This window comes from Phycodurus eques, chromosome 13 (assembly GCF_024500275.1).
Source record: "Phycodurus eques isolate BA_2022a chromosome 13, UOR_Pequ_1.1, whole genome shotgun sequence".
In the NCBI taxonomy this organism is placed as follows: Eukaryota; Metazoa; Chordata; class Actinopteri; order Syngnathiformes; family Syngnathidae; genus Phycodurus; species Phycodurus eques.
This window is the reverse complement of record NC_084537.1, coordinates 3726063-3745753: the sequence shown is the minus strand read 5'-3', so window position 1 is coordinate 3745753 and position 19691 is coordinate 3726063. Positions and strand designations below refer to the sequence as shown.

General features: G+C 45.9%; 1 protein-coding gene across 1 annotated transcript in view; it reads right to left on the bottom strand.

The window, feature by feature from the left end:
- Positions 1-18750, bottom strand: part of LOC133411694 (uncharacterized) — a gene marked incomplete at its 3' end in the record, with an annotated part of 40275 nt that extends 21525 nt beyond the window's left edge. The window contains exons 1-4 of the mRNA XM_061694347.1: positions 18159-18750; positions 17593-17942; positions 17268-17418; positions 17014-17153 (exon numbers count right to left, since the gene is read on the bottom strand). Coding sequence (XP_061550331.1) covers positions 17014-17153; positions 17268-17418; positions 17593-17942; positions 18159-18750 — 1233 coding nt within the window. The remainder of the gene's footprint in view (positions 1-17013; positions 17154-17267; positions 17419-17592; positions 17943-18158) is intronic.
- Positions 18751-19691: the final 941 nt, after the last annotated feature.

Genomic DNA, 19691 nt, shown 5'->3' with positions numbered 1-19691 from the left:
GAGCGTTTTGGCATCTGCCGAGTGCCTGAGAAACCGTTTGGCTCTGGCGAGGCGCTTACCAGCAGCCTGCAATTGCCGCTCTTGTGTTCCCAGCTGTCTCTGCGGGGAACGGCGTCTGTTTTCTTTGGCCTCCCTCGCTCCGGGACCCAACCTGAACCTTAACCGCTTGGAAAATGCTGTAATTTACATCTCAATATTTACACACTGCACAGAGGCCACTAGTGCTGACTTTTTTTTGTGTGAACGTATGTTAGCAGAGATGTTTTTCCCACAGGGTGTTTTTATGGCAGGTGCCTGCCACATTGATAAGTGAGCAAGCCGGGGAAGCAAGCGGGACGACACGTGGTTGCTACGGTAAGTGACTGAGCAGGTAGCACACGTGCAAAAAAAAAAGCGGCAAAACAGACGCTCAACTCAAAAGTTTGATCAAGATTTCAGAACGCTGGGAGTCATTTCACTTCTTACAATAAATAAAGACAAAATCTGGCTTGGGGCCCTTATTTGAAACCCTAATCTTAGTTTGAAACCCTACTTACAAACACTGACCCTGTCTTGAAGCCCATCCATAAGTTTTCTTCAAACCCTAATTTAAAACCCCAAGTATAATTCAACTATTGAACCCATTCAAGACTAATTCAAAACCCCTCACTTCAAAACCTAACCCTGGCTAAAAAACTTAATTTGAAAACCTAACCCTGGTTTAAAAGCCTAATTTGGAACCCTAACTCTGGCTTGAAACCCTCATTTGAAACCGTGATCTTGTCTTGAAACCCTCATTTGAAATTATTACCCTTGTTTGAAACAAATACCTTTGGATCATAAACCCTAACCTTGGCTGTATACCGTAACCTTGGCTTGGCCTATGAACATTCTTATTCATCCAGGTCTTTTCATTCTGAGGCCATTGAATCGATTGCAACTGGACAACTAGATAGTATTTGGCGAACCCTGCACACTGTGCGAGAGTTCAGTCAGAATCGGACGCATCGCTTGGTGTGTGGTAGCGTTATCCCTTATTTGAAGCCTGAACTTGTCTTCAGACCCTAATTTAAAAGTCTAACCTACGATTCAAACCCTAACTTGAAACTCTAAACCTTTCTTGAAACCCTAGCTAACTTGAATCACTAAGCCTGGCAAGAAACATTGCCAGGAAGCGGAGCGGCTGGAGCTGTGGTGCGGCCGACACAACCTGGAGCTGAACACGCTCGAGACTGTAGAGATGATCGTGGACTTCAGGAGGCATCCTTCGCCACAGCTGCCCCTCACGTTGTCCAGCTGCCTTGTGTCAACCGTCGAGACCTTCAAGTTCCTGGGAATTACAATCTCTCAGGACCTGAAGTGGGCGACCAACATCAACTCCGTCCTCAAAAAGGCCCAGCAGAGGATGTACTTCCTACGGCTTCTGAGAAAGCACGGCCTGCCACCGGAGCTGCTGAGACAGTTCTACACAGCGGTCATCGAATCAGTCCTGAGTTCTTCCATCACAGTCTGGTTTGGTGCTGCTACAAAAAAGGACACACTCCGACTGCAACGGACAATCAAAAATGCTGAAAGGATTGTCGGTACCACCATTGAGGACTTGCACACTGCCAGAACTAAGACAAGGGCGTGCAAAATCCTCTCGGACCGTCTGCACCCCGGTCACCAGCTCTTCCAGCTCCTTCCCTCAGGTAGGCGCTACCGATCAACGGAAACTAGAACTAGTAGACATTCCAACAGCTTCTTCCCTCTTGCGATCAACTTCTTAAACACCTAGCCTATAATTCCATTACAACGAGCTGGACATTTTTTGATTTTAGTTCGTTGTCACATTTCTGTGGGGCCAATTATGTATTACTCGTGCACTCACTGTAGTTGTCTCGCCATGCTGCATTATTTGCTTATAATGGCCACTCATGCCAGAGTAGCATCTGCCCCATTTGCACACTGATTGAGGAGTATCTGTAACATTTGCACAACCAACATTGTCCCAGATGATCGCACTACTCGTCACTTTAAACCGCATACACTCCTTGAAGTCTCAGCGCCCTTTGCACAATGGTCATTGCACCGGACTATTGCAATATTAGTCATTCGAACTGCTCTAAGTGCTAGAGGACTCTGCATCTTTTTGCACAATTGTTTTTTTGTCAATGTCTTTATGTCTCCAAAGTGTTCTGTAAATTGACTGTCTGTTGTACTAGAGCGGCTCCAACTACCGGAGACAAATTCCTTGTGTGTTTTGGACATACTTGGCAAATAAAGATGATTCTGATTCTGATTTGAAACCCTAACTCTGGCTTGAAAACACAACTTGAAACCCTAACCCAGGCTCGGAACCCAAATTCTCAGCACCAACTCCAATTTCAAACCCTAATTTGAAACCAGTATGGATGAAGTTTTCATTGAATACTGAAAGCTTGATGGAGGTTTTTTTTACAGTATTTTTTACAGGTCACTACATAGAATTGTTACCGTGTACACATTACTGTTGAGTCTTTGTCTACTTGTCGTGCCTGCTGTGTTCTCACCATCCTCTGAAAGGACGTCATAAGTCAAGCAAGGACACCGCCGCCGCGAAAACCACATTGGCGTCAGTCAGGTGGGCATCCTGTTTACAAAGGCCTGCGGTGAGGAGGTACCCACGCATCACCATTCGTGTTCAGGAGAGCACAGCGTGACAGCGCAGGGGAAAAAAGTTTGGCGTCTCCCACTCCGCAAAGAATGATTTGGATTCTTGACGTCTTCTTCTACAGGAGCGGTGAGAGATGTTTTTTGACAGCTTTCCAGACATGAAATAAGGAATAAAAATATCGATTGTGGCCACAATATACATGTAGATAAAACGTTCACACAAAATGATCATTTGTGCTCATGAAATAGTTTTAGCGTGCTGACAAAATACTCCATTTGTGGGTTCAATATTATTCCCACGAATAATTTGGATTTCTGGGTAAGCAAATCACGCACACATTGAAAGTAATGACAAAAAGAGAATAAGCAAAGATACTTAGCGAAAGGACATAGTGTACTGCAGTTTGTAGCAGAGGTGCACTCCATTTGCTTACCCAGACAAAAAAAAAGTTATTCATGGGAATAATATTACACCCACAACATCTATTTCGAGGACACAAATTAGTATTTTGAGGCCACAAATCAAAATTTAGTGCCCAGCTTATCACTATTTTTTGGCTACAAATTCGCATTCCTTGGCCACAAATTAGCGTTCAGTGCGTACATTATATCTATATTAAGGCCACAAAGTAACATTACCTACGCATGTTATATCTATTTTGTGGCCACAAAGTAGTATAGTCTATTAAGGCCAAAATTTTGTATTTTGTGAACACAAATTAGCATTATATTTAATTATATTTGTATTTCGTGCACATGTTGTATGTATTTTGTGGCTATAAATTTGTCTTTTGTGTGTGCGATACTTATTTGGTCCCAACAAATTATCATTTCATTCACGCTTTATACCTGTGTCTTGGCCACAAATTAGCATTTAAGGCACAATTTAGAGGTTAACCTTTTATGCCTATTTTACCACCCAAAAATTTGTATATTGTGGCCAAAAATGTGCGTTTTGTGCTCGTTATACCTATTTCATGACCATGATGAGTACGTTATGTGCACGTTATACCTATTTTTTGGCCACAATTTAGTATTTAGCCTATTATAACGATTTCACAACCCACAAGCTAGTATATTGTGACCAGAAATGTGTGTTTTGTGCACACATTATACCTATTTCGTGGCCACGATTAATATTTAATGTGCACATTATACCTATTTTGCAGTCACAATTTAATGTTTAGTGCACACATTATACCTAATTAGCAGTTGCGGGCGGTGCAATTTGGACGTTCAATAAAACACATCGTACTCACCAGACATGGGTATTACTTATAGACAAACTCCATCCTCTTTTGCCAACTGTGCGTGTTGGAACCGATCGAGGCAGCTACGTCATTGTTGAAGTGGCGAATAAATCCTTTACAAAGGTTGAAACATGCCAGCCAGCTACAAGCATTGTCTGACTTATTGTTACAATGTCCAGTTTGTCTTGAAAGGTCCACATTGAAAATGAATTCTTCAGCAATATTTCCGTCATTTTCGTCACCTTGCTCATCCACTGGCTTTACGTAATGCAGAGAAATTCCACTCAAGTAGCTTTAAACCAATCAGAGAACAGAAAGGTTCCGTCACCGGGGGCCCGCTACATACCGCTGTTCATTCAGTCTGAAATCTGATTGCTTCAGATTGGTTAAAAAAAAAAAAAGAAGACATTTCTGCTGTGTGTATTTGGCATCGGCTAGCAATCTTAAATCTGAAGGCCTTTGGAAGATTACATTCATATGGCAACACAAGCCATATAAAGCTGAATTCTGACTGGACCACAAAAAATTAACCCTTAAACGACTGGAGGTTGCTCTGCCATGACACATGCCATTAAATAAATACGAGACTGAAGGAAATCGATTCCTACAATTTAATGTCAGTTCTAAATGCAGGTCAGTGCTTTTGATAAGGGTTAGGCTAGCAGAGAAGGGTCTGAAGGCCCCAACTCCACGCCTCTGGAAATTAGTATTTCTTGCTTACGTTATAGCTATTTTGTAGTCACAATTTAGTATAAAGTAAGCACGTTATACCAACAGTTTTTTTTTTCACACCATTGTCTGAATCTCTACATTTTTAAGAACAAGTGTTGAAAAATGTTCCTCTGAGCTCTTGTCTGATGCTTTTGTGTCACTGGACACTTTTTACAAAGCACCCGTCCATGAGAACACAGTCTCCCGCAGTAAAAACACATTCTCCCGGGAATGTTTCCCTCTTCTGTCTGCTTTTACACAAAGCAGCTGAAAGTGGAGCAGAGGCTTTCCACTGACGACTATCATACATGGCCAGATCAAGCAGATGGCAAGTGGTGCGCATTTAAAAAAAAAAGAAGCCTGAAATTGAACCCGGGGGGCACCTGCGCCTCGGCCGCTGAAAGCCAATACACGGGCCTCAAATGGAAGCAGGAAACCAGAGCGCCGAGAAAGAGAGTGAGTACTCTCGGACAAACTCTGGGGATCAACTTTGCTTCTCTTTTGCTCTGGGCATGAATGAAGGCTTTGTGGGTTTTGCTTGAAACTCTGTACGGACACAAGAGTGGAGGAAATGTTCTTAAATGCTTCACTCTGGTACCCACCGACTTTTTGTGTTGAGCAACTTTTCAAGGCCAATGTGACAGATCAGGACAGTGAGAGATGTTGCTACGGAAACAGTGCACTTAATAGAATATCTTGTAGTGCGAGTGGGAACACAACACATTCGGTGCATTTCTTCCCACAGGAAATAATGGCAATAGCGGGTCAATAGGGTCAAACTGTTGCCATCATACAATTATGATTAAGACAGATGTTTTAACATACAAGGTTAAAAACAAGTTAACCATTATTAACATTAAGGTGTTGTTTCTATCTATATGTGCCCTGCCATTGATTGCAATGCAGCCAGTCCCTGCCCAGCCCGAGGGTGAGACGGTGTCCCTTGTTTGTTGGAAAGGAGGGTGGATAGGGGCTACCAACAAGGATATTGGACCAGGGTGCAGCCGCGGGACGTGAGAGGGGAGCCCCCACGCCTAGCAGCCCTCCAGCCCGGGGGGCCCGGCCTCAGGAGCACCACCGTGAAGCTAGTGAAAACCCACCTTCCCCACTGTTACTATGACTCCCAGGTTCCCGACTGCCAGGCACTGCTACCTAACAGCCAAATCCCCCCCACCCAAGACCCATTGTCCCCCAGAGATGGGTGTATGTGGAGGTTTAAAAGAAAGGGGGATGATTGGGTGTAATGCATTAAAATCCTAGGGGGCAGGCAGGGCAGAGGGGCCTGGCAGGGCAGAGGGACCTGGACCGGGAAACAGCACTGACGTACTGAAACCCGGTTTGGCACCCGCACACTCCCGACCCAACACCCGCCCCTCGGGAAACCCGGAATATGTATGCCCAGATGTGACTAGTGAAAATAATATTTACAGTGAGTGGTGTGAGTGTGGGCGGCACGTTGGACGACTGGTTAGAGTATCCCCGCCTGTGTGGAGTTTGCATGTTCTCCCCATGCCTGCGTGGCACTCTGGTTTCCTCCCACATCCCAAAAACATGCATGGTAGGTTAATTGACGACTCTAAATTGCCCGTAGGTGTGAATATGAGTGTGAATGTTGTTTGTTTGTATGTGCCCTGCAATTGGCTGGCAAACAGTAGAGGGTGTACACTGCCTCCTGCCTTGGGATAGGCTCCGGCATGCCCGCGACCCTCGTGAGGAGAAGCGGCTCAGAAAATGGATGGATGGATGGAGGGTGTGAGTGTGATCAGGCAGGACAACCACAGACAGAGAGAGATGCCCTACCCAGCCTCGCAGCACCGACCCCGGGAATCCCCCCACATTCCAGCCAGCACCCACTAACCGCCCCCCCGAGTGTGGGAGGTGGACCTTGATACAAACATTAAGAAAATTTGATTTCGACAGCAGGCTCAACGAACTGAACATTATTAGCTTTGTTGCGTTATTGTGTCACGTTACAGGTCAAACGCTAGGTTAGCAAAACCTAACAGAGGAGCAGCTGCTCATAGAAAAAAAACATCGAGTTAATGGCTTTGTCCTTCGACACACTGAAACTCTTCTAGCTTTGTGTCATAAAATCATTCATGAGTCACACAAGAGCAGGAGTGCGGCACGTCCATTATGCAGAACCCTCTTGTACCCCCCGTACCCCCTCCCCAGTTATTCAAGCCACGACCCTCCAGTGAAGAGAAGCTTTTTCCTCACTACAGTCCCACATGCATCATTGTGTGTCGGATTAGCCGCCGACCGCCCACCCCCGCCCGTCCAGTCTACCATTGGAAGCTAACCAATTGGCCTTATTCTCTGGGGTGATTAGCATACACGTCGCACTCTCGGGGGGCTGACACTTATTGAAGCTGTCCGGAGTGAGGGAAGGGCTAGCGTTGCTTTTGTGGCCGAGCGATAATAAGCGGCGCTAATGAGCTGGCTAAAGAAGAGGGGCTGTGTGACACCGACCTACACCGAGTAAGCTGATTTGCAATGGGGGGAAAAACTGCATAAAATATGATTACCGCCTGGAAAGTCATAAGCGTACCTTCAATTTTACACTGAAATTGTGAATTTTTTAAGGCGAATGGCACCTTCAAAGACTTTTTTGACAAAAGGCCACCAAAATTAATGACCACTTAGGAGCCACTTGCTCCATTCACTTTACATCATCGCTCTGTGCTAGTGTCTCCGCATATTTATTTTGTGATTGTTATTATTTTTTTTTCTTCCTGTCTAATTTGGATTTCAGCCTATTTAGGCAGTTGACAGACCGGGGATGACTTATATGAATAATTCAATAAAATCATTCTGACTTATTTGCACATAACCTTTTTGATCCAAATGTTAGAGTGTTAAAATTCCCAGACTGACAACATTCACAAATAATAATAATAATAAAAAATCTCCGGCTACCTGTTTAGGCAAATGTTAATTTTGCACACCTGACAAATTCACTGAATTAAATTACTAATTCAAAGAATAACTTACACATAGCTTAGTTGATGTTAGACTGGTTAAATTCATCGACTGACAAGTTTTAATATAAAGAGATTTCTATAGTTGCCAGTTTAGAAAGGCAATTGATCAAGCCTGAATACAATGATTAATTGAAACAAATTATTAAGACACGCTTGCACATAACCTTCTTTATATGAATGTTAGAGTTGTTAAACTCCCAGATGTAAAACATGTAAAACGACAAAATCTACAAGTCAGGCATGAATTAATTCTTCTTCTTTTCCTTTCGGCTTGTCCCGTTAGGGGTCGCCACAGCGCGGCATCCTTTTCCATGTAAGCCTATCTCCTGCATCCTCCTCTCGAACACCAACTGCCATCATGTCTTCCCTCACGACATCCATCAACCTTCTCTTTGTTCTTCCTCAAGCTCTCTTGCCTGGCAGCTCCATCCTCATCATCTTTCGACCAATATACTCACTCTCTCTCCTCTGGACGTGTCCAAACCATCGAAGTCTGCTCTCTCTAACTTTGTCTCCAAAACATCGAACCTCGGCTGTCCCTCTGATGAGCTCATTTCTAATTTTATCCAACCTGGACACTCCGAGAGCGAACCTCAACATCTTAATTTCCGCCACCTCCAACTCTGCTTCCTGTTGTCTCTTCAGTGCCACTGTCTCTAATCCGTACATCATGGCTGGCCTCACCACTGTTTTATAAAGTTTGCCCTTCATCCTAGCAGAGACTCTTCTGTCACATGACACACCTGACACCTTCCTCCACCCGTTCCAACCTGCTTGGACCCTTGTCCTCACTTCCTGACCACACTCACCATTGCTCTGGACGGTTGACCCCAAGTATATAAAGTCCTCCACCCTTGCTATCTCTTCTCCCTGTAGCCTCACTCTTCCCCCACCACTCCTCTCATTCATGCACATATATTCTGTTTTACTTCGGCTAATCTTCATTCCTCTTCTTTCCAGTGCATGCCTCCATCTTTCTAACTGTTCCTCCATCTGCTCCCTTCTTTCACTGCAGCTCACAATGTCATCTGCAAACATCATGGTCCACGGGGATTCCAGTCTAGCCTCATCTGTCAGCCTATCCATCACCACTGCAAAAAGGAAGGGGCTCAGGGCTGATCCCTGATGCAGTCCCACGTCCACCTTAAATTCGTCTGTCACACCTACAGCACACCTCACCACTGTTCTGCTGCCCTCGTACATGTCCTGTATTATTCTAACATACTTCTCTGCCACTCCAGATTCCGCATGGTGTACCACAGTTCCTCTCTGGGTACTCTGTCATAGGCTTTCTCTAGATCTACAAAGACACAATGTAGCTCCAGCTGACCTTCTCTGTACTTTTCCATCAACATCCTCAAGGCAAATAATGCATCTGTGGTACTCTTTCTAGGCATGAAACCACACTGTTGCTCGCAAATACTCACTTCTGTCCTGAGTCAAGCCTCCATTACTCTTTCCCATAACTTCATTGTGTGGCTCATCAACTTTATTCCTTTATAGTTGCCACAGCTCTGCACATCACCTTTGCTCTTAAAAATGGGCACCAGTACACTTTTCCTCCATTCCTCAGGCATCTTCTCACGCACTAGAATTCTATTGAACAAGCTGGTCAAAAACTCCACAGCCACCTCTCCTAGATGCTTCCATACCTCCACAGGAATGTCATCAGGACCCACTGCCTTTCCATTTGTCGTCCTCTTTAATGCCTTTCTAACTTCCCCCTTACTAATCATTGCCACTTCCTGGTCCACCACACTTGCCTCTTCTACTCTCCCTTCTCTCTCATTTTCCTCATTCATCAACTCCTTGAAGTATTCTTTCCATCTAGCCTGCACACTGCTGGCACCAGTCAACATATTTCCATCGCTATCCTTAATCACCCTAACCTGCTGCACATCCTTGCCATCTCTATCCCTCCGTCTGGCCAGCCTGTATAGATCCTTTTCTCCTTCTTTAGTGTCCAACTTGCCATACATGTCATCATATGCCTCTTGTTTGGCCTTTGCCACCTCTACCTTTGCCCTGTGTCGCATCTCAATGTATTCCTTTCGCCTCTCCTCGGTCCTCTCAGTGTCCCACTTCTTCTTAGCTAACCTTTTTCCTTGTATGATTTCCTGTACTGTGATGTTCCACCACCAATTCTCCTTCTCTCCTTTCCTGCCAGAAGATACACCAAGTACTCTCCTGCCTGCCTTTCTGATCACCTTGGCTGCAGTGGTCCAGTCTTCTGGAAGCTCCTCCCGTCCACCGAGAGCCTGTATCACCTCTTCCCGAAAAGATGCACAACACTTGTCCTGTCTCAACTTCCACCACATGGTTCTCTTCTCTGCCTATGTCTTCCTAATCTTCCTCCCCACCACCAGAGTCATCTTACACACCACCATCCTATGCTGTCTACCCACACTCTCCCCTACCACTACCTTACAGTTGGTAACCTCCTTCAGATTACATCGTCTGCACAAGATGTAATCCACCTGCGTGCTTCTACCTCTGCTCTTGTAGGTCACCCTATGTCAGTGCCTCTTCTGGAAAAAATTGTTCACTACAACCATTTGCATCGTTGTTGCAAAGTCTACCACCATCTGTCCCTCCAAGTTCCTTTCCTGGATGCCGTACTTACCCATCACTTCTTCATCACCCCTATTACCTTCACCAACATGTCCATTACAATCTGCACCAATTACGACTCTCTCTCTCTGTCTGGGATGCTCAGAACTACATCATCTAGCTCCTTCCAGAATTTCTCTTTCACCTCTAGGTCACATCCTACCTGTGGGGCATAGCCACTAATCACATTACACATAACACCCTCAATTTCAAGTTTCAGCCTCATCACTGGATCTGATACTCTTTTCACCTCCAAGACATTCTTAGCCAACTCTTCTTTTAAAATAACCCCGACTCCATTTCTCTTCCCATCGACACCATGGTAAAATAATTTAAACCCTGCCCCTAAACTTCTAGCCTGACTGCCTTTCCACCTGGTCTCCTGGTCACACAATATATCAACCTTTCTCCTAATCATCATGTCAACCAACTCCCGAGATTTTCCTGTCATAGTCCCAACATTCAAAGTCCCCACATTCAGTTCTCGGCTCTGTGCTTTCCTCTTCTCTTTCTGCCGAAGAACCTGCTTTCCACCTCCTTTGACTTCGACCCACAGTAGCTGAATTTCCAACGGCGCCCCGCAGATTGACGCGGATGTTGTTAACCCGGGCCACGACCGATCCGGTATGGAATTCTTTGGATGAACGCTCATATTTGTTTGGCAAGGTTTTAAGCCGGATGCCCTTCCTGACGCAACCCTCTGCATTTACCCGGGCTTGGGACCGGCCTACAGTTTGCATTCACTTGTTCCCCCCATAGGGCTGCATTCAGGCATTAATTAATTATTAAACTGAAATACATTATTGCCCCACTTTTGGTTCAGTCACAACAGTAACAAAAAAAAAACATAACCTTGGTGTTGCTTTAAAGCAACGATAGCCATCTGAAATTTGGATTTCTACAGCAGAACATTGAAGGCGTAAACTGTTCGGAGCTGAATTAATTTATTTGACATAATTATGCCTCCCTGGATTCAAGACAAAGTAACAACATAACATGACCATATTGACATGATTGTTAGAAAGGTTTAAATCCCCAATTGGTACCATATTTAATGAGCAATTTTTTTTTTTATCGAGTCAGGTCTGAATTAAGAGCACTTTGCCAGTTGCTGTCAGTGAAGTCCGTTATCTCCTTTTACTTCAAGACACAAGTAGTAGTAGTAGTAGTAGTAGTAGTTTTAGAAGAAGTGACCTGCATTATGTTTTAAGAATATATATATATCTAGTTTGACATAAACAAAATTGATCGAATCCCACATGAGTGACAACATTTTGACTAATCAAAAATCCCCATTGCTCCTCAATAAAACCACGCTGTTTGGTACCTGCAATAAGTTTTTTGGTTCGAATAATGCAACTTCCACATGCACATTTTAACATCTCTATATCTGTTAACATAGCTTGACTGTAATGTAATGACTGCAATAACTTTTCTGCAAAAATTGTAATTGTGAAAGCTTTTAGTGCTTGAAATGATCACTTATTAATTATATTAATGAGTAATTTGCCAACTTTGGCAATAATCAATGGAAAGTTTAGTATTATTCATAAAAAGTGGACAAATGGAAGTTTAAGTGTTTTACAGGGTGTATGTTGTTAGTGTAATCAATACACAGCAAAATAATGACCTGCTTTGTTTTGTCTACTAGAAATGAAGATAAAAGTTTATTTCTTTCTGAAATAATTGATTGTCTTGATATTAATTGGGGCGGCACAGTGGGCGACTGGTTGGAGCGTCAGCCTCACAGTTCTGAGGACCTGGGTTCAATCCCCGGCCCCGCCTGTGTGGAGTTTGCATGTTCTTCCCGTGCCTGCGTGGGTTTTCTCCGGGCACTCCGGTTTCCTCCCACATCCCAAAAACATGCATTAATTGGAGAATCTAAATTGCCCGTAGGTGTGAATGTGAGTGCGAATGGTTGTTTGTTAGTATGTGCCCTGCGATTGGCTGGCAACCAGTTCTGCCCAATGATAACTGGGATAGGCTCCAGCACGCCCGTGACCCTAGTGAGGAGAAGCGGCTCAGAAAATGGATGGATGGATGGATATTAATTGGCCAACTTTGGTAGTAACTATTGGGAAGTTGTTAATAATAATAATTCATCCATGTTCTGTCCCGCTTATCCTCACTAGAGTCACGGGCGTGCTAGAGCCTATCCCAGCTATCTTCGGATGAGAGGCGGGGCACACCCTGAACTGGTCGCCAGCCAATTGCAGAGCACATATAAACAAACAACATTCACACTCACATTCACACTTATGGGCAATTTAGAGTCTTCAATTAACCTACCACGCATGTTTTGGGAATGTGGGAGGAAACCGGAGCACCTGGAGAAAACCAACGCAAGCACAGGAGAACATGCAAACTCCACACAGGCGGAGCCGGCATTGGAACCCCGGTCCACAGAACTGTTCGGACAAAGGACAGTTTAAGTGGTTACAAGGTCTCTGTTGGCGTATGTAGTCCACAGCAGTGAAGTCATGTTTTGCAGTATTTTTCTCTGTGAAAATTGAATTGAAAGTTTATCAGTCTGAAATATTTATTGTCTTCATGAGTACCGGTCGTTTGCCAACTTTGGTAACTTTGGGATGAAGCTAAAAAGCAGATGAAAGGAAACTGAAGTGTTTTACAGAGTATGTGTTTTTGCTGTATTTAGTCCGAAGCAGTGAAGGGATAATTTGCATATTTTTTTTCAGCTAGAAATAAATCTGCTGCCACAGATGAATGTCATTAAAGTGCCATGGGGCGTTTAGCGTAAAAAATACCCGCAACACAGAATTTGTGGAAAATTAAATGGCAATACCGCTTCCAGATAATACACAATATGTCAATAACACAGTGGCGGTCTCAAAAAGGATCCCCTTAGCTGGTTGTAGCCGCTCTGCACCGGGCTGATAATGTGGATGCGGTTGGCCTCTGGCACGCGAGCGGCGGCGTAATGAATCCTGGGAGGATAGTGAGCGTGGACGCCTTCCAGCGTACGTTCATTAGCCATTGCACAGCCCAAACATCTGTCGCCCGAATAGCTGGCAACAGTGGCACGGGCTAATTAGGTAGCTGCATGCAACAGGTTTTGCACACTGGAAAATAAACAGGATGGCAGTGTAGACAAAAGGCACACGGTCACACAATCTGGGTGTCACATACAAACTTTACACACGCACTTTGTACTTTTAATGATTTCTTAAAGCTATAAACTGTGGACTGAACAACTGAATATCTGCCTAGGTATAAACCTTCATTTAGCGAGGGGGGAAAAAAACCTGAGGAAGAACACTAATGATTTTTAATGTTATATCTATCGTTTATGTCCAATGTAACATGTATGTTCCTTGTGAGCTGTTTTGGGGCTGTCGCTGGACACAGACTTTCAACTCCCTTCAAAGATTTTCTTTGGGGTTGAGAGCTGGAGACTGGCTAGGCCACTCCAGGACCTTGAAATACTTCGCCACTCCTTCATTACCCGGGCGGTGTGTTTGGGATCATTGTCATGCTGATAGACCCAGCCACGTTTCATCTTCAATGCCCTTGCTGATGGAAGGAAGTTTTCACTCAAAATCTCACGATACATTGCCCCATTCATTCTTTCCTTTACACGGCTCAGTCGTCCTGGTCCCTTTGCAGAAAAATAGCCCCAAAGCATGATGTTTCCACGCCCATGTTTCACAGTAGGTATGGTGTTCTTTGGATGCAACTATCATTCGTTCGCCTCCAAACACAACAAGTTGAGTTTTTACCAAAAGGTTCAATTTTGGTTTCATCTGACCATATGACATTCTCCCCATCCTCTTCTGGATCATCCAAATGCTCTCTGGCAAACTTCAGACGGGCCTGGACATGTACTGGCTTAAGCAGGGGGACACGTCTGGTTCTACACTGTAATGCAGAATATAGGATGTAATGTGCAGTATACAAAAGGATCTAAGGCTGTAATAAGGAATAAAGAAAGGCGTGTGGAAATAAATGTGTAACGTGTAATAAAGAATGTAATACAGACAATTAAATGTCATTTGAACAAAAATGTGTCATAAGAAGTAAGTGATATAAAGTGGGCGGCACGTTGGGCGACTGGTTAGCACATCTGCCTCACAGTTCTGAGGACCGGGGTTCAAATCCCGCCCCCGCCTGTGTGGCGTTTGCATGTTCACACCGTGCCTGGGTGGGTTTTCTCTGGTCACTCCAGTTTCCTCCCACATCCCCAAAACATGCGTGGTAGGTTGACTGAAGACTCTAAATTGCCCGTAGGTGTGAATGTGAGTGTGAATAGTTGTTTGTTTCTATGTGCCCTGCGATTGGCTGGCACTGGTTCAGGGTGTACCCCGCCTCCCGCCCAAAGATAGATGGGATAGGCTGCGTGTCATCGCAAAGGGTCTGAATACTTATGGCTGTGTGATATTCCTGTTTTTCTTTTTTAATAAAGGAGCAACAATTTCAGAAATAAATTTGCTTTTCTGTAAATATGGGGTGATGTGTGTACACTAATGAGGGAGAAAAATACTTAAATGATTTTAACAAATGGCTGCAATATAACAAAGAGTGAAAAATTTAAGGGGGTCTGAAAACTTTCCGTACCCACTGTATATATACACACACACACACACACACACACGCACGCACACACACACACACACACACACGTAACCATCCATCCATCCATCTTACTGCTGCTTATCCGGGGTCGGGTCGTGTGGGCAGCAGCTGAAGCAGGGAAGCCCAGACTTGCCTCTCCCCCACCACTTCGTCCAGCTTTTCTGGGGGGACATCGTCTCTCCAGCGTACCCTGGATTGTCTCCGGGGCCTCCTCCAGGTGAGATGTGCCCGGAACACCACACCAGGGAGGCGTCTGTGGGGGCCTCCTAACCAGATACCTGAGCCACCTTATCTGGTTCCTCTCTATGAGGAGGAGCGGCGGCTTGACTCTGAGCCCTTCCCGGATGACCAAAGTTCTCACCACATCTCTAAGAGAGAGCCCGGACACCCTGCAAGGGAAAGTCATTTCGGTCGCTTGTATCTGTGATCTTGTTCTGTCGGTCACAGCCCACAGCTCGTGACCATAGGTGAGGGTTAGGAACGTAGATCGACCGGTAAATTGAGAGCTTTACCTTTCGGCTCTTTACCATGACAGACCGATACAAAGTCTGCATCAATGCAGACACCGCACCGATCCGCTTGTCGATCTCCCGCTCCATTTTTCACTCACTCGTGAACAAGACCCCGAAGATACTTGAAGTCCTCCACTTGGGGCAGCATCTCTTCCTCGACCCGGAGATTGCACTCCACCATTTTCCGACTCTGGATCATGGTCTCAGATTTGGAGGTGCTGATTTTTATCCCAGCTGCTTCACAATTGGCTGCGAACCGCTCCAGTGAGAGCTGAAGATGGCGGTTTAATGCAGCCATCAGAACCACATCATCTGCACATCAAAAGCAGAGGCGTAATATTGATGTCGCCAAACCGGACCCCCTCAACACCTTATCTGGTTTTCTGAAGTGTACCTGAGCCCATGTGGTGATATACTTTACACATGGATGTCGGTTTTTGCGCTTGAAGGATCGAAGGTCACGGGTATTCAATGTTGGTTTTCGGCCTTGCCGCTTACATGCAGCGTTTTCACCAGATTCTCTGAACCTTTTGATGATATTATGGACCGTAGATGATGAAATCCCTAAATTCCTTGCAATTGTACGTTGAGGAACATTGTCATTAAACTGTTCGACTATTTTCTCACGCACGTGTTCACAAAGAGGTGAACCTCGCCCCATCTTTGCTTGTGAATAACTGAGAAATTCAGGGAAGATCACTTTATACCCAATCATGGCACTCACCTGTTCCCAATTAGCCTGTTCACCTGTGGGATGTTCCAAACAGGTGTTTGATGAGCATTCCTCAACTTTCTCAGTCTTTTTTGCCACCTGTCCCAGCTTTTTTGGAACGCATTGGAGCCATAAAATTCGAAGTTAATGATTATATGCTAAAAACAATAAAGTTTATCAGTTTGAACATTAAATATATTGTCTTTGTAGTGTATTCAATTAAATATAGTTTGAACATGATTTGCAAATCATTGTATTCTGTTTTTATTGATGTTTAACACAACGTCCCAACTTCATTGGAATTGGGGTTGTATAATAAAATGTAAGTTGACCTGTTAAGATGTTTTTGGTTTAAATATCCTGTGATTTCAATAAATATCAGAGGTAGGGGACTCAAGTCATGTGACTTGGACTCGAGTTGATTCGAGTCGCTGGTTTTATGACTTGAGACTGCTTGTCACGATCGGCAATGCCGTAAGGGCAGATCCCAAAAAATAGACTCCAGGTCAGAGGTCCGAACAATTTTAATTAAATGGCAGAGCATGTGATGGTGAGACATACGAAACTAAAGGAACTCACAACCAGAGAGACTCAAGAACAGATAACGCAGGGAGACATGACAAACGGTCCGTGTGGTATAATTGTATTGAGCCTAAATTTGGACAGCGGTCAGAACGGCGGCAAAAACGAGTGAATATTCCGACGCCCACACACTGTCATGGTGCCCCCTAAAAAGGCTGATGGTTACAATGCATGACAGGTGCGTCACCAATGTCCACGCCCACCCAGACACTGCAACACAAAGAAAAACAACTTGAAACACAGGGCCATGACAGTATCCCCCCCCCCCAAAGGACGCCTCCTGGCGGACCACCCGGCTTCTGCGGGTGGAGAGAGTGGAAGGCCCGGAGAAGGGACGGATCTAGGATCCAAGAGCGGGGAACCCAGGAACGCTCCTCAGGGCGATAACCCTACCAGTCGACCAAATACTGCACACCCCTGCCCCTTCTGGAATCCAATAGTTCACCCACCGTGTACACTGGCTCACCATCAACCATCCGCGGAGGAGGAGGCCCCGCTGGAGGACACAGGGGGCTGGAGGAAACCGGTTTGAGCAAGGAGATATGGAATACCGGGTGAACTTTCATGGTGGGAGGGAGCCGAAGTTTAACTGCCACCGGGTTGACAACAGAGTCAATTTCGAAAGGACCAATATACCGAGGACCCAGTTTTTTAGAACCCCCAGCCAAATGCAAATCTCGTGTGGACAACCAGACCTTCTCACCAGGACGGTAGGGAGGAGCTGAGATCCGATGACGATCAGCTAACTGCCTGTTGCGAGCCTCAGTACGGGACAAGGCCGCCCTTGCATCCCGCCACACCCGATGAGCCCTTCGGAGATGGACCTGTCCAGACGGGACGACCACCTCCCTCTCCTGAGAAGGGAACAACGGCGGCTGGAAACCGTATGCAGTCATGAAAGGCGACCGTCGAGTAGCAGAGCAAACGAGGGTGTTATACGCATATTCCACCCAAGGCAGGTGAGAAGACCACGAGGAGGGGTGCTGATGGCAAACACAGCGAAGAGCAGCCTCCACATCTTTATTCACCCTCTCAGCCTGGCCGTTGGTCTGCGGGTGGAAACCGGATGTACAACTGGAGGACGCCCCCAGCGCTTTGCAGAACAACCTCCAGACCCAAGAGACGAACTGCGGCCCCCTGTCAGACACCAGATCAGCAGGAATACCATGAACTCGGAAGACATGGTCGACAGGGAGAAGAGCAGTCTCAAAGGAGGACGGCAGCTTCGGCAGAGCAACGAAATGGGCCATCTTGGAAAATCTGTCGACAACACTCAGGATGACTGAGTTCCCTCCAGACAGCGGAAGGCCCGTGATGAAGTCCAAGGGGACGTGGGACCAGGGGCTGGAAGGAATGGGCAGTGGACGAAGAAGACCAGCTGGAGGACGATGGGACATCTTGCTACGGGCACACACTGAGCATGCCGCAACATATTCTTTAACGTCCCTGCGTAGTCCCCGCCACCAGAACCGTTGGGAAATGAGGAAAAGTGTCCGACTGACCCCAGGATGGCAAGCGACTCTCGAAATGTGTCCCCACTTCAACACTTCTGGACGTAAAACGACCGGAACAAACAATTTGCCATCAGGAACACCTCCCGGGGCCTGGACGTCCCTCCCCGCCTCCTCCACCTTCTTCTCAACCTCACACTGAAGCACTCCCACCACCCGGGTCCCAGGTAGAATGGTCTCCACAACAGGCTGAACAGCAGCCGGGCCATGCAGCCTAGACAAGGCGTCAGGTTTGCCGTTCTTCAACCCAGGGCGGTAAGTGATGTTGAAGTCGAAACGGGTAAGGAACAGGGCCCAACGTGCTTGACGGGGGTTGAGTCTTTTAGCAGTCCGGAGGTAAGACAGGTTCTTGTGGTCGGTGAAAACTTGAAAAGGCTCCTTCGTACCCTCCAGCCAATGCCTCCACTCCTGCAGCGCCAGGACAATAGCCAGCAGCTCTCTATTTCCCACATCGTAATTGGCCTCTGCAGGGCTCAGGCGTCTAGAGAAGAAGGCGCAGGGGTGCAGCCTCTGGTTGACCGGGGACCAATCAACCATAGCCTGGATCTTGGCTGGATCGGCCCGAAGCTGGCCCTTCTCCACAATGAACCCCAAAAACTGTACCGACTCTGCATGGAACTCACACTTCTCAGCCTTGACGTAAAGACGCTTTTCCATCAAGCGCTGCAACACCATGCGGACATGTTGGCGATGTTCACGTAGATCATGGGAAAAGATTAAGATGTCGTCCAAGTACACAAAACAGAATACATTTATCATGTCCCGGAGCACATCATTAATAAGACACTGAAACACAGCGGGTGCATTCGTGAGTCCAAAAGGCATGACTAAGTACTCCAAATGACCTAATGGAGTATTGAACGCAGTCTTCCGCTCATCTCCCTCCTTCATCCTCACCAGGTGATAGGCATTTCGACAAATCGACACAGGGTCGCAGGGTCCCGTCCTTCTTATCGATAAAAAAAAATCTGGCGTCCACTGGCGACGAATCAACCCAGCAGCTGGCGAAGTGGAAATATAATTCTTTAATGCCTCTTGCTCAGGCTTGGAAATCTGATACAGCCTCGCACATGGTAGTGGAGCCTCGGGAATCAACTCTACGGAACAGTCGTATGGACGATGCCGAGGCAAAGACTGGGCGCGATCCTTACTGAACACGAGTTGCAAATCATGGTACTCAGCCGGTACTTTACCCAAATCGATGTGCTCGTCTTGAACACGGGGGGTGGTAGTCAACATGGCAGACTGCAGACAATGAGAATGACAAAATAGGCTCCAATTCACAATCTGTAGTTGATCCCAATTAATATCTGGATTATGAAATTTTAACCACGTTAATCCCAGCACAACTGGAGCAGATTGACAGGGCATTACAAAAAATCGCCACGGTTCGATGTGGTTACCCGAAAGCTTTAAACACAGTGGAGCCGTAATGTGTGTTGTAACCGCCAGGAGACGCCCAACCAAATCAATAACTTTTCTCGGTTTGCTAAGTCTGTACAGTGGACAATTTAGAGTCTCTATCACACAGGAGTCCACAAAACACTCATCAGCTCCGGAGTCAATTAACGCGGAAACCTTCACACTGCCGCCAAATCCCGATACTTCACCCGGCA